Here is a 15,258-nt window from a genome sequence, read left to right as displayed (position 1 = left end):
ATGTTGCTTATAAACTTAACGCCGTCCCTCTATGTTTGCCAGCACGGAATGGCTCCGCAGTGATCCGAGACGAACTGCTGTTGGAATTGATTTGGACCTTGAGGCGCTTCAGTGGTGCCTGGAAAACAATTTAAATTTGATCGGACCTGATGGGTATTCTCGAATCTCCCTGTTTCATGGCAATGTTTTGCAGCCCTCTGAGGCCAGTTTAGTTGAACACAAACTCCATGGGTACATAAAAAACATGACACTGAATGACCAGGAAGGGCGTTTTGAGACTGTTGATCAGGTCGTCAATTCTGAATCTACTATGCAAGTGGGCTGTAAGGATTCCGTCGATGAAGAGGCTGAAAAGAAAAACTGCAAGCTGCCGGCGAAAGATATAATATGTGCATTTAATTACAGTTGTTGCTGCCTCCAAAAGCGTACGGACCTGGTCTTGTACTTCAAGCATGCTCTTAATGCCTTGTCTAGAAGAGGCGGTATATTCGTAATGGACTTATATGGTGGCACGTCGTCAGAACACAAGCTAAGGCTTCAAAGGAAATTCCCAAATTTTACAGTAAGTTGCATTGCTTTATACAACCAATAAGACTTTTCCATTGATTATTCCAGCGATGCCCTTTTTTCGTGCTTGGCAAGCATGTTTGGCATTGCATGCTCTAGAGGTTGACGCGCTTTCTTTGGTATTGCATGGTTCTAGAGATTAACTGTTTACAAATTCCCCTAACAGTTAGACTAATGTGCAATGTTGCTTTGAAGTGTGCATGTAAAACATGTATGAGTGCACTCTATGTCTGATGTTTGTATATTTGTGTGCCTTGGTGCCTAATCTTCATTACTATGAGGGAATTCCTTGTGTATGTGTCCACCCCTCGTGTTCGATGGTGCATCTGGCAACTTCCCCTCTATGACCTTGGCTTGCTGGGGGCATGCATGTCAACTGGACTAGGAGGTGGGACTGTATTGGCATGTGAGATTGTCATCATGAGCTTCTGTCATAGCCTGGGAAAAAGAGTCAGGTGGAGGTCTGATGGCCAGCTAATTGTGGAACTTTTGCCAATCTACCATCTAAGATCCTAAATAGGTGGGAGAAGGCTAAGAAGATGATGTTGATGATGATGATTTCAGCATTGCCCTGATCATGGTAGCTGGAGCAGAATCTAAAGGTGCGTGGGTGAAACTAAATTACAAGCAGAATAGATGGCTATCCATTAAACTCTCTTTTGTGTGGTGCAAGAAACTGAACTGCAGGATATGAGTTGGTTTTCCCCCTTTTATTCCCAGATCAATATCTGTTGCATTTCAGGTCCTACCTAAACCATAATAGATATTTAATTGCATTAGTTTATACCTACTGCATTTCTGCCTTGGGAGTTTTACTGCAAAATTCTCAAAGAATTCTGATTTTACCAAACAATGGCCATTTCACACCCTGAAAAGCACGGTTTGGTACTTAAAAAAAAGTCGAGCATTTTTTTGGTAAAATCAGAATTCTGTTGTGAAAATTCCTTCTGCCTTGTTCCTTCCCAAATGCATCTGAGCTGCAATGTTTGAATGACTATTTAAGAGAGAACTTAGAATGTTTGCAAATTTCTTGTTTCTTATCAGCAACTTGCTTTCGTGCATGCAGTGTGTGTGAGATCCAAACTTATCCTAACCAATCAGACAGTCCTAACTTCTGATCTCCATATTTCGGACAAGCTGTGCAGCAATTGTGTGCGTGATCCCTACCTTGGATCTCCATATCCCAAAATTTACACTGATTGGACAAATCCTACCCATGGATTGGAGGAAGGAGGACATCAAGGGAAGGTGAATCTAGAAGGACATTCAAGAAGCTTTACTGGAGTTTTATATGAAGTTAATACTCCAAGGAGATCGTGAGCAGGCCATCTCTTGACGGTCTTTGGTTTGGATCCCTTTTGGAAGACATAGCCCTAAGCCTTGAAGGTCTGTTTCAGTGAATAGGATGTTAAGGGAGTAATTTTTTTTTAAGGATCACGAACTTTTATTGAAAAAAAGGAGAAAAACAGGAGGGGCGGGGCCACTGAGAAAGCAGACTACCTAAACTCCTAAGAAAAGAAGATTACAACCCTTGAAGAAATCTACATTAACGGCCCATTCTATAATGAACTGTTTTGCTCTACGAACTAAGGCCTCCACCGATTTGGTCTCATTTCGGAAAGTTCTTCCATTTCTTTCTTCCCAAACTAACCACCAAATAGCCAGGAGGGCTATTCTCCAAACTGGAGTTCTTTGCTTGCCTAGGCTGACACCGTGCCATGCCTTTAGCAACCGATCTGTGGAGTCGGGAAAGGGCCATTTGATATCGAAAGGGCTCAAGATTTGAGGCCAGATTTGGTGTGTATAGGAGCAATAGATAAACAAGTGGTCTACTGTCTCTTCATCCGCCATGCAACATTGACAGACATTTGGAAGAATCATCCCTCTTTTCCTCAAATTATCAATCGTATGGACCTTTTTCTTTCCGACAAGCCACCCGAAGAACGCTATTTTACGAGGTGCCGAGGATTGCCAAAACTGATTTGTCGGGGTTTCTTCTTCGAGGGAGGAGTTGCTGTCTAGAATTTTGTAGAGCGATTTAACCGAGAACACCCCAGATTTTTCAGCTCTCCAGACTAATCTGTCTTCGCCCGAAAGATCCGGCTTGCTATTGGAGATCCGATCTAGGAGGGCCACAAACTCGGCAACTTCCCAATCCTGTTCAGGGTTCCAAACCGCATTCCCGCCGATAAGGGAGAAGCATTCTGCAACCGGTATGGCTTGGTTTGGAGCAATGCGAAAGATGTTTGGAAAGTCCTCTTTGAGGGCTGATTCTCCCACCCAAATGTCTTCCCAAAAGCAAACTTTAACGCTGTAGCCAATAGAGATGGGCATCAATAAAGTGCCAGGAGCGGACAGATTTACAATTGGCTTCTTCCAAAGCTGTTGGGAGATCATCAAGCAGGACTTGGCGGAAGTGTTTGGGAAATTCTACAGGAGAGGTCACCTCAACAGGAGCCTGAACTCGACACTCATTTGCTTAAACCCAAAGAAGCAAGAGGCCAAAGAGCTGAAAGACTTTCTTCCTATAACTTTGGTGGGCTGCATGTAGACTTTCATCCTATAAGCCTGAACTCAACACTCATTTGCCAAAAAGACTTTCATCCTATTTTTTTGGTGTCAGTGGTGCTGTTAGAGAGGGGGTCCGATTTTAGATGGTGTTTCTCAACAGTTAATGGGCTGTGCAAACCAAAACATCGCGACAAGTTTTGGGCAAAATTGGATATATGTCGTAGTAGGTGGGATGGTCCACGGTGCGTGGGAGGTGGCTTTTACGTAGTTTGATTTCTTCATGAAAAATCAAACGGAGGACGAATCTCAAGAAGTATGAAAAACTTTTCAGAATGGATAATGAAGAATGAGATGATAGATCTATCAATGGGAGGTGCTAAATTCACATGGTCCAATGGGTAAGCATCACCAATAAAGTCCAGACTAGATAGGTTCCTTATATCCTCGAAGTGGGCCGACAAATACCCGTTGATGCACCAATGAGGATTGCCTAGGCCTTTTTTGGATCATTGTCCAGTTCTTCTGGAAATTGACGAAGAGGAATGATTGGGGGCCGCAACCCTTTAGATTTGAGTTAGCATGGTTAGAAATCAAAGGCTTTTGGGAAAAGATAGTAGAGTTGTAGTCATCCTTTCGAATTATAGGGGGAGCTGGTTTTTCACTCTTCCAAAAATTAAAGTGACTGAAACCAAAAATATGAGTGGAAGAAAGAGCACCTAATTGGGTGAGAGAAGGAAAAAAGCAAATTTCTTCTAGAGATTCAAAGAATAGGCTCGAAAGAAGAGGAGGAGAACCTATTGGAGGAGGATATCACTTGGAGGAGGTGCATAGCACAAAGTACAATACTAGAGTGCGAGAGGAAGAAATCAAATGGCAGCAAAGGTCCAGGCAATGTTTTAAATATCGACGATATTGGCCGACATATCTCACAATATATCTTGTATCCCACTTGTGCGATATGAAACACATAGATAGTGCCGATATATCCCACATGTTCGATCCCGTAAGTATTTTCAATTTTCGATCCTTTTTTTTTTTGTTGAAATTATGTTAAATAAATGTCAATTGGTTACAAATCTATCGGTTCTTCATGTTTTGCATGAAAAATCATGGAGTCGAAACTTTGATTTCGATATTCATTGGTTCTTCAGTTCTCCATCCTTTATTTTATTTTATTTTTGAAAATTTCCTTCAACCAGCTGTTAATTGAGACTAATTTCAAAGTATTTAGGAGTACTTGATGAAATGATCATCACAAACACTCAAATTTCGAAATTTAAGTGTAGGTGGTCTGATTTGGGGAAATTTCGAAATTTACCCAATTTCTCCCAAATTGCTTGCAATGTTGCACTCCAAACATGCAGTCAAGCATCTATGATGGCTGATCTACTGATTTGTTAAGTCCTTGTCAATTTTCAGAAAATAAAAAACATTTTTAATTAAAAATTAACTAAAATATTATTAAAAAATATATTTTATTTCGAAATTTTCCTTTAACCAGCTGTCAATTGAGACTAATTTCGCAGTATTTAGGTGTGTTTAATGAAACAATCATCACATACACTCTAAATGCTATGCATTCAATTTGAATATAGTTAGTTGCATTAGTTCAGTCGGACAACACATAGCTTAGGAGCCTATAGAAAGGAAATGTATTATGTGCACTTCTTTTTTGAGATGTTATGATTTAAAAGTGTGTATTAAGGTCTTTTTTAACGATCCCTGAAGTTTCATTGAAAAATTCAACTATTTTCCCAACGTTTCCCCATGTTTTCCAAAAAGTGTAATAAATTATCTGATACAAACGATATATCCCGTGTGGTAACCGATACGTATCTGTATCCCAAGGATGCGATATGTAACACGATACCGATATTTCGAACATTGGGTCTAGGGCAACATGGCTAAAAGCGGGAGACAAACATAACGAGTTCTTTCACGCGATGGCTAGTGTTAAAGCGTGAGCTAATAAGATTATGTCGCTGTTGGTGGATGGGGAAATGATAGAGGGGAAGAAAAATATTTGTGAATCCATAGTTAAGTTCTATAAAGACCTTTTGTCTAAAAAGAGGAGACCTAGACTGACTCTTGATAACCTCTAATTTGAATCAATTTCATCTAACGCGGCGGATTTGTTGGAACATGCTTTTATCGAGGAAGAAATCAAGATTGTAGTGGCAGAGTTGGGGGGTGATAAAGTGCCGGGGCCAGATGGCTTCCCTTTGTCATTTTACCAGAAAATTTGGGAATGTGTTAAGGGGGATGTATTACGTTTCATGCACAAATTCTATGAGAATGGCATATTGGTGCCACAATTAGGGGCGACGTTCATAGCAATGATTCTCAAAAGTGAAAGAGGAAAATGTTTGAAAGATTTCTGTCCTATTAGTTTGCTAGGCGGCCCATACAAGGTTTTAGCAAAAGTTTTGGCATCTAGATTTCGAAAGGTTTTGGGAGATGTTATATCAAGGGGCTTTTGTGGATGGAAGGCAAATTGTTGATTGTTCTTTATTGGCTAATGAGTGCGTCGACTCTTGCGGTAGAAATAGGGAGAAAGGTATAGTTTAAAGCTTGATATTAAAAAGGCATATGACCATATCGATTGGGCGTTTTTAGATTATATGTTGAGAAGGTTGGGGTGTAGTTCTAGACAATGTTCGAGTTGTCGGTATCGCTACAAGTTTCGCTAGGCAGAGATAAAGATATAATATCGTTATCGCCGATAATATCGCCAATAACCAGAAATGCAGGGAAAATGGGGGAAACATGGAGAAAATGGTGGAATTTTTCAATGAAACTTCAGGACATGCCTGAATACACATATTTATATATTGAGGAATAAAAAAATTACAAAAAGAGTGCATTAAATAATAAGTTTCCATTTAATAGGGGCCAAAAGGATGTCCAAAGCTCAAGTGGACCACATGATGGATGGATTGGATCTTGTCTCAATTTGCCATGCTGGTACATATAGTGACATTTGAGCTCCTTAATGTACACAAATTACAGATGGAAGTGCATAGATCCAGTTGATCTTAACTGTTTGATTTCGCCCATTGAATTTGTACTTTTGACCACTTTTCAGATTTTATTTTATTTTTCTTTCAGTTTGTAATTGTATGGTGTCCCATGATTCGGTAATCCAAACTGTTTATATTGATGGGCCTCAGCACCGATGCTTCATTGACCAAAACTCTCCCATATCAAAATTTATGTGAACCCCAAAAAGGTTTCAATGGCAGGGCGGTCAATCCTCAACCGCTTTTTTCAGTGTGGTTTACTTGATTTTTGGATCTATCTTATTTTTTGGATCAAGACTTACGACGAGCTCACCAAGTGGAAGGACGGTTTGGATATAACTCATACCTCATGATGGGACCCACGGAACTTGGTGACGTCAATACACTGGTTTGTGGTACACCAGCCAATCCACTTCGGAAGCGGATTGCGTACCGAGTAACTCAGTACGCTACGCGTACTGAATAAACTCTGTGGGGCCCACCGTCATTCATGCACGGTATCAACTCTGTCCATCCGTTTTATCATATAAATTTATATCTTTAAACCAAATATTAAGAATATCCAAATCTCAAGTGGAACACACCATCGGAAACAGTGTGAATTGAATTCTGTCGTTGAAAAGTTCTTGGTGGCCACATAAGTTTTACATCAAGATGATATTTGTGTTTTCCTTTCATCCATATCTTTTTGATGTTATTAACAGTTTGGATGAAAAATAAACATCATTGGGAGCCTCAGAAAGGTTTCAATGGTGGAAATCAATACTTCCACTATTTCCTGTGGCATGGTCTACTTGAGCTTTTGATATACTTCAATTTTGGCCTCAACCATGAAATGATTTGTAAAAATGTATGGACAGTGTGGATAAACCACATGAATTCACGGTGGGCCCAACGGAGTTTACTCACTACCATAAGAGGGTACTGAGTTACTCAGTACCCAATCCGATTTCATCCGAGTCCGGGATCTCACCGTATCCCACGCGCACGGAGGATCTGATGGCCACTGAAAGGCCACCGTGATGTATGAAATTTATCCGCAACGTCCATTCATTTCTTCATATTATTTTAAAACATTATCCAACAAATATATAATATCTAAATCTCAAATGGGCCACACGGTGGTAATTAAATTAATACTGTTGAAAAATTCTTAGGGGCTACAAAAGTTTTAGATCAAGATTATATTTGTTTTTTCACTCCATCCAGGTGTATATGACCATATCAAGGGGTTGGATGTAAAATAAACAATACAGTGGGCCCTAGGAAGGTTTCAACGGTGGGCGTCCTTAGCATCGTTGCTTCATATGGTGTGGTCCACTTGAGCCTTTGATATGCTTGATTTTTGGTCCAGTACTCTAGAATGATATGAAAAGATGGACAGACGGTGTGGATAAGATTCATACATCACAGTGGTCCCTCAATGGCCCTTGGATCCTCCCCCTGTACCAAGCTCCGAACGGATCGGGTGGTACCTGATCCGCGCGCCCATCCGCCGCGGAAACGGATTGGCTAATGCCACTGCCCGATGGCTGGTGGTCGGTGCTTTGTGGGCCCTACCACGATGTATGTGTTTCATCCATGTCGTCTATATATTTTTATAGATCATTTTATGGTATGATAAATAAAAAATGAGGTATATACTAATCTCAATTGGACCACATTACAGGAAACAGTGTTGAATGAACTTAGACCAATAAAAACTTTTTGGGGGCCATAAAATATTTTGAATCAAGCTGATCTTTGTTTTTTCCCTTCATCTGGGTCTGTATGGCCTAATTAACAGATTGGATGCCAAATAAATAGTATAGTGGGCCTTAGGAGGATTTAAATGGTGGATATCCAATCGCTATTATTTTCCTGTGGTGTGGTCCACCTGAGATTCGTATCCCTCTCGATTTTGGGATAAAACCCTAAAATGATCCTTAAAAATGGAAGAATAGAATGGATAAAATACATACATCATGGTTGGGCCTAGAAAGGTTTCAACGGTTGAAATCATTATACCCACCATTTTGTATGGTATGATCCACTTGATCTTTGGATTTGCTTCAATTTTGGGCTCAACCCCTTAAAGTGGATGGAAAAACAAATGGACGGCGTAGATAGACCATATACATTCAAGGTGGGCCCAACTGAGTTTAGTCAATACGATAAGATCGTACTCGGTAACCGATTTCCCACGAAAACCTTAGAAAAGGCCCGTGCGACTGCGAGAGCGTTTTTCTCTGGAGGGAAAAAATCAAAAAAAAAAAACCTAAAGAAGGTTTTGCGGGGAGATGGTGAGATCCGAAGGGTTTTACGGGAGATTTCAAATCCCTAAATCTATACCGGTTCTATCGATCGAGATTTGAGAAGCTCCTCCTGTTCCAACTTCCGATTAACCAGGTACGTAAATCACTCTGAATTTTTTTCCCCAATTTTTACGTATTCACGCAATTTCAGCCCCGATATTCCGATTTTTCTTCCGATTTATTCACGTAGCCACGATAATATCGCCCGTATTTCAATAATATCACCCATATCAAAAAAATCGCCGATATTTCGCTGACAATTGGGAGAGACACGAAAAAAGGGGTTTTCGGTGTCGCAGGGCCGGCGACACCGATAATATCGTCGATATTATCGACTTTTCGCCGACAATTTGAACACTGGTTCTAGATGGTGCTTTTGGATTCAGAAATGTGTGAGATTGGCAAAATTCTCGATAATGGTGAACGATTTGCCAAAGGGGTTCTTTGCTGCTTCCCAAGGACTACGTCAAGGCGATCCTTTATCTCTATTTCCATCCGTCACAATTATGGAGGCTCTTAGTAAAATGATTGATAGCGGTGTCAAGGTTGGCTTGGTTAAAGGCTTTGGGGTGTACAACTACAACTTTCAGATATCACACATTTAGTACGTTGACGATATGCTTTTGTTATGCAAGGCAAATGATTTCTTCACGCAAAATCTTCACTCCATAGTTTTGAGGTTGTTTCCGGTTTGAAGGTCAATATCATCAAAAGTGAGATTTTAGGGGTGGGGATCTCAAAAGAAGATGTGCGGGATTTCTCCTTACTGTTTGGATGTCTGGAAGGATCCTTTCCGCAACTTACCTTGGTTTACCGTTATGTATAGGAAGACCGGTGAAACGCACGTGGGACCAGTGTTTGAACGATGCGATAGGAAGATGTCCAAATGGAAAGCGAGGTATTTATCTATGGGCGGGAGAATGGTTATGATTAAAGTGTCTATGTCAAATCTGCCGATCTATTTCATGTCACTTTTTAAATATCCAAAATCTATTATTTACTTGTTGAAAAGAGGAGTGATTTCTTGTGGAAATGGTAGGAAGAGAAACGAACATTCCATCTTTTGAAGTGGGACAAGGGTTGTAAGCCGACAGACCAAGGAGGTGCGGGGTTTGGGGTAGAGGAAGGGAGTAGTGGACTAAGGCATCTTCTATGTATCGTTCCTCATATTTATGGAAATCGGTGGCGTCACTAAAAGATAGAGTGGGAGGGCATAGGGTTTAGTTTGGGGGATGGTGGAAGTATTAGATTTTGGAAGGATAGGTGGGTAGGAGATGTGAAGTTGTGTGACAGGTTTCCCGTATTAGTTGGGCTAGCTAGGGAAGAGGGGATGAAGGTCAGCAACTGCTTTTCAGTTAGGGGTGACGAAGTCAATTGGGCTTTGTTTTGTAGAAGAATCTCACCGACGAAGAGCTTGAAGAATTTTTGCAACTCCTTCAAATTTTAGAGAAATTTTCACCGGTGCTCTCAAATCCAGATTCTATAATATGGTTAAATGACAAGTCCGGTTCTTTCTCAATAAGGTCTCTTTATTGGTATCTGTGTGATGGAAATAGATTTGATGGGATATCTCTGACATCTTTTCTATGGCAATGTAGTGTGCTCTTTTGAGGGTGGCGGCTTTCAGATGGCTTGTAGGGAGGAACAAAGTGTTAACAATTGATAATCTGTGCAAGAGGAAGATGATTCTCCCGAATGCTTGTTTCTTGTGCTACAGAAATGCAGAATCAGCGGCTCATCTCTTTATACATTGCTCCTTTGCAAGAGAAGGTGTGGAGTCATCTCCTTGAGCATTTCGGGGTTGATTGGGTGTTTCTGAACTCGATAGAGAAACTTCTATCCTGGCATAATGGGGGGAAGAGGGTGTGGAGGTAAGTTTGTTAGTGGTTCTATGGGCCTTGTGGTGGAAAAGGAATGAGCGGTGCTTTAGAAATAAAAAGGGAAGCGTAGTAGATGTTTTCAGAAAGGCAACTATCAATGTAACCGAGTGGGCGGTAGCGTGGTATCCTCAGCTGCATATATAGCTTGTTTGGGTGGCTGCCTTGTTTGCTTGAGTTGTATATTTGTATTTTTGGCTGTGGCCTTTTTAATGAAATGTCATCATCGTTTCAAAAAAAAAAAAAATCCTAGCCAAAACTTTGGCTGATCGATTAAAGAAAGTCATGCACATCTGAATCTCTCTCTATCAAGGTGCTTTTGTTGATTCCTGTTTTGCGCTTGATCAATGGCACCAAATCCAAGTTCACCACCCATTTATGGAAAACGACAGCCCCTCCCCAGAGTTTGTGTGTTCATGTGGCTCGCAATCAGACAAGATTCTGACAATAGATAAGCTGCAAAGGCGCGGTATGAACATTCCAAACAGATGCCTCTTGTGTAAGTCAAATGAAGAAAGCGCTGCCCATCTGCTCCTGCATTGCCTGATTGCAGAAATGGCTTGGAACTCCATTCTCAAGAATTCAGAATCTCCTGGGTGAGGCATACTACAGTAGAAGAAGAATTCATCAGTTGGTGCTCTGGCCTGTTGTTGGGTGACCACAAGATCTTATGAAACCTGGTCCTTTTTACTATTTGTTGACAAATCTGGAAAGAAATGAACAACAGGATATTCAAGGATCTCCAAATTGTGGGGTTTGGGAGGGCTTTGAAGTGAGAAATCTTCTAAGTTCAGGGTTTGGCAATTGTGGGATCAGGGAGGGCTTGGAATTTACCGCATGCTTTGAGCTCCATTGCTCTCTGGCTAGGCATCCTGGTCTCCTCTTCTATGTTTTATTTGTCCACTTTTCCAGTTTTGTGGTATTGTTCTTCTTGATCTTTGGATAATGTTTTAATGAAATCCTGTTGATTGCTCAAAAAAACAAAAAAAACAAAAACAAAACAAAAAAAAAATAAACAAAAAATAATAATAATAAAGAAAAGAAAGAAAGAAAGAAAGGATTGAGGGATTTTTGACGGAAAAAAGGGCGGTGAAAGGATCTTCTGTTGAATTTTGTATGACTATCTATTTTCTTTATTCAAAAGTCCGACAATAGAATGGTCACGGTTCTCAGGTCAGTTTGATTTTGGGGAATGGCCAATCCAAGTATAGTTTGTCTGACGATTTTTCCAATTCTCTTAATTTGTGCCACATGTACAAAAAAGCTAGTCACTCGTAAGCTAAGGGAAAGAAAGTGACAAACACAAGAATTGATTTAGTTGTTGAATATGGTTGTTAAGGTTTTCAAATAGCTTTCAGGAGGGCTCCCTTTTCTACTGCAGCCAAAATTCTCTTTGCTGTATTGGTAAAATACCCACCATGGTCAAGGACTATAAAGCAAGTGGCATCATCTCCACAACCTTTTAAGGTCCTGTTTGCATGCAAAATTTCCATTTGAATCGAATCAGATTATCCTGATCCATTTCATTTTGAGCGAGAGATGAAAAGAAACAGATTGTAGAAGGCACTGTTTTTTTTTTTTTTTTTTTTTTTTTGGTAAATTAATATACATATTGCCACTTTTGCTCAGGGACTTTTGGATAAACCAAACCCCCAAGATTGAGATGTTTTTCTATATATATATATATATATATATATAGGTCCCGATTCAACCCCATCAAACTGGCCCTAAATTTCTTTTTGGTATTGTCTAATTCTTTAAGCTACAATATCTTCTAAAGTTACTTAAAAGTACTTGTTAGCCAAACGTTATGTTTTCTGCTGATCTAAGAGATGACCTTTTGAATTCTGCAGTATGTCTGGGAGCAGGAAGAGTTCGACATTGTCAATCGCACAACAAGAATTAGCCTCCACTTTCAGCTTGGAAAGAATCGGGGGACACTTCGCCATGCATTTTCATACAACTGGCGACTGTAAGTATTTTTGCATTTCTTAAGAGTCAAATATCTGAAAGAAGAAAGAAAAATGCATTTTGCTCACACTTTGGTTAGTTAATGCAGGCTGTTGGACCCATACAATTTAGTGGGGCACCCTCTTTCTAGTTAGGCTGACCATCTGCATGACCAATCAAAGTGCCTGTCAGACCTCTATTAATAAGCTGGACTTCACTATTGCTTGCTTGAATTTACTTTGACCCAAAAAAAGTGTATTTGATTTCTCAAGAAATTCCATTGAATAGCCCTACTTGTTGAGGATGCCATAAACTCAATTTAGAGATTGGCGTCTAATTCTGTGTTGCTGCATGGTGTTTGGCGGATTTATAGTGTAAAACTTATTATTATTATTTTTTCTTTGTATGAAGGCTTGCCCTAATGTCTTAGATTCAGCTTATAAGTGTTTGCAGTTTGCACCCACATCAATACACTTCGATGTTGATTCAGAGATTCTTCAGGGATTGACGAATGGGCTGAAAGGTGGTTCTACTGGGATTATGAAGTGAAATCATAGCCCCCCAGTTGCATCATGTGGATCGGTGGCAGACCTACTTCAGGAGGTAGGGCCCACAAGGGATAGGTAATGGACAGTCATTTTCTGGAAGAAAAAAAAGATCCTAATCTTTCAGAAAATGGACTTGAATGTAAACCATTGACTCATTGTAGTACTTTACGTTGCTTTTGTGGGACATCTAGGCATACAAATGATCGGCCAAATTCTTTGTTCAGAAAAAAAATAAATAAATAAGAAGAAGAAGAAGAAGAAGAAGAAGAAAGGGTTCAGAATGCCAGAATAGAAGAAGGATTGGTGCAGCGGCTCAATGAGAAATAGGAATCAGTGTTGTCAAACGATTTCTGTGATTATCTCACTACGAAGATCAGCAGACGCAAGGAACAGCTTGGTCCATTTATCAGGCAGGCCACAACATCGAAGGAAATGGGCAGCCAATAGTCTCACTCAACGTACAGGTGTGGCCCATGTGATGTGAGGATTGGCTTCGAGACAAATGATCATAGAGGAACCCAACTTTTGCGTGAGTCAGATGTCATAAATAGGAAAAACAGGGCTGCATGCTTAGCATACAACTAGCTGTAGGAGACCCTTTCTCATCATACATGGCCTATTCATGTTGGGGCCTATCCCTTGAATGGTTCTAATTGCCCATGCAATGCTGCCTAACTCGCTTAAGCTTTTAATGTCACATCATTCGCAGCATAGAACTTCTTGTGAGCATTAATATTATGAAAACCCATTTATGCAGGTGGTCATTGCCAGAGATCAAAGATTGCTTGGAAGAAGCTGGTTTCAAATCTGTACATTTTTGGATTCGAGAGATGCCAGACACACAAGAAAGCCGGAATGCAGAGGAATTTGGCGTCGGTCGAGATGTAAAGTACGAAGAAGTTGCATCTTTCCAACAGCAAGATGCATGGAATGCATATGTTGTTGCATTAGCTAATTGATTGCTGACACGTCAGTACTCTTACCAATTTCACAATATCCTCTGATCAAGCTCTCCGATGAGTTGTTGCTATTGGTTTTTTTTTTTTTCTTTCTTTTTTTCAAAATCTGTTTCGTAGACTTCTTTTAAGAGAAGGTTATTCTTACATCCGGTTTTCATCCAATATGAACATAAAGTAGGCCTGTGTCTGCAGTTAAGCAGTCAGATTTGGAATGAGTTTCTTCTGGGATTTACCCTCTAATCCACTGGAAGCATTTACTTCCTGTTTGGGATGCTGAAGAATCCCGACTTCTTTGGATGACAATGGGGAATGCTGCTGTTGTTTAGCAGTAATGGTCAGGAGAAAGAGACTGACAGTAAATGCTCAACATCTCACTACATCCATAATTCAAAAACTTGAAAACTCAAGACTCAAGTCAATGTCTAGCTGAGTCAGGTGGGTCAACTCGAAGACTCCACTGAGTCTGTACTTGACCCAACTCGATTTTTAGTAATTAATTTAAAGTTGTTAGTGTGGTGTTTAAAAAAAATTGAAAAAAAATAAAATAAATGTTGGAAGGTGCTAGAGTGAATAAACTAGCCAAAAAATTAAAATAAAAAAGCCAGCACTATATGGTATGCTGGTAGTTGGTCCCTGCCTTACAGAAGAGAGGTTGGCTGTTTGAATTCCATACCGCTCAACAATTTTCACTGTATTTTCCTAAAACAGAAAAAAAAAAAAAAAAAAAAACATTTGATTGAGTGATTCTGTCTGAGTCATGCTGAGTTGTATCGAGTTGACCAAGTTTCAAGCTCACTCAACGAGTGTTATCAACTCCTGACCAGCACAGATTCCAAGATGTTCGCTCCAAATCAATTGACTCAGCCGAATTTTGAGTAAAGTCACCAAATTTGTAGAACTACGACTGCATCTTTCTCCCTTCAAGCTACTAGTTATCGGGTCTAGTAGTGGTTAGCTGGCACATCAACTGGCCACCAACAGTGTAAGTGGCCTAGCCTGGGACAGTGTGGGTCTATATTCAAACTGTCGGGCCCAAGAGCTTGAACAGTGAGAACTAGAGTTGGGCATGCAGTCAAGTGGGACCGAGTTAGGGCTGATCCGACTCAACCCGGTTTTGAAGTAGACCTGACCCGAACTCAACCTGACTCGGTACCAAGTCCAGCATGCCTGACCCGATCCGAGTTTGGGCGTAGCCTGGACTAACCCGGATCGAGTCCCACCCAGTCACAAGTACCGAGTTGGGTCGGGTGTGGCAGGTATCTGTGAGCTGAAATCACAGCTCAGAACCTAGTTGCACCTGTCATAATTGCAACCTCTCCATCAATTACACGGCATCTCGTAACTAAAACGTCAAATTTGGGGTTTTAAAAATATATATATACAAGTCAGGTTTCGAAGAGTTGAGTGAGCTGGATTTCGGGTTGAATTACTGGGTGACCTAAACTCGACTCAGTTTGAGTTCAGATTGGATGAAGTCTACTTGGTAGAGATTGATTCACCCACTGAATTTGGGTCGAGTCAGGTTTGAACAA

The 15,258-nt window shown here is 40.5% G+C and overlaps 1 protein-coding gene across 4 annotated transcripts in view; it reads left to right on the top strand.

Moving 5' to 3' along the window:
• The window catches only part of LOC131234820 (uncharacterized), a 28,566-nt gene extending 14,782 nt beyond the window's left edge, over positions 1 to 13,784 (top strand). Inside the window, exons 3-6 of one of the 4 annotated variants that reach the window (XM_058231800.1) lie at positions 43 to 562; positions 12,123 to 12,241; positions 12,710 to 12,822; positions 13,525 to 13,657. In XM_058231800.1, the coding sequence (XP_058087783.1) occupies positions 43 to 562; positions 12,123 to 12,241; positions 12,710 to 12,776 (706 nt within the window). In that variant the 3' untranslated portion in view covers positions 12,777 to 12,822; positions 13,525 to 13,657. Of the gene's footprint in view, positions 1 to 42; positions 563 to 12,122; positions 12,242 to 12,709; positions 12,824 to 13,524 lie in introns of those variants that run through there. The other 3 variants (XM_058231798.1, XM_058231801.1, XM_058231799.1) reach the window with 3 other exon arrangements.
• Positions 13,785 to 15,258: the final 1,474 nt, after the last annotated feature.

This window comes from Magnolia sinica, chromosome 19 (assembly GCF_029962835.1).
Source record: "Magnolia sinica isolate HGM2019 chromosome 19, MsV1, whole genome shotgun sequence".
NCBI lineage: Eukaryota > Viridiplantae > Streptophyta > Magnoliopsida > Magnoliales > Magnoliaceae > Magnolia > Magnolia sinica.
The sequence above is the reverse complement of the archived record's forward strand: the minus strand, read 5'-3'. Positions and strand labels throughout refer to the sequence as shown.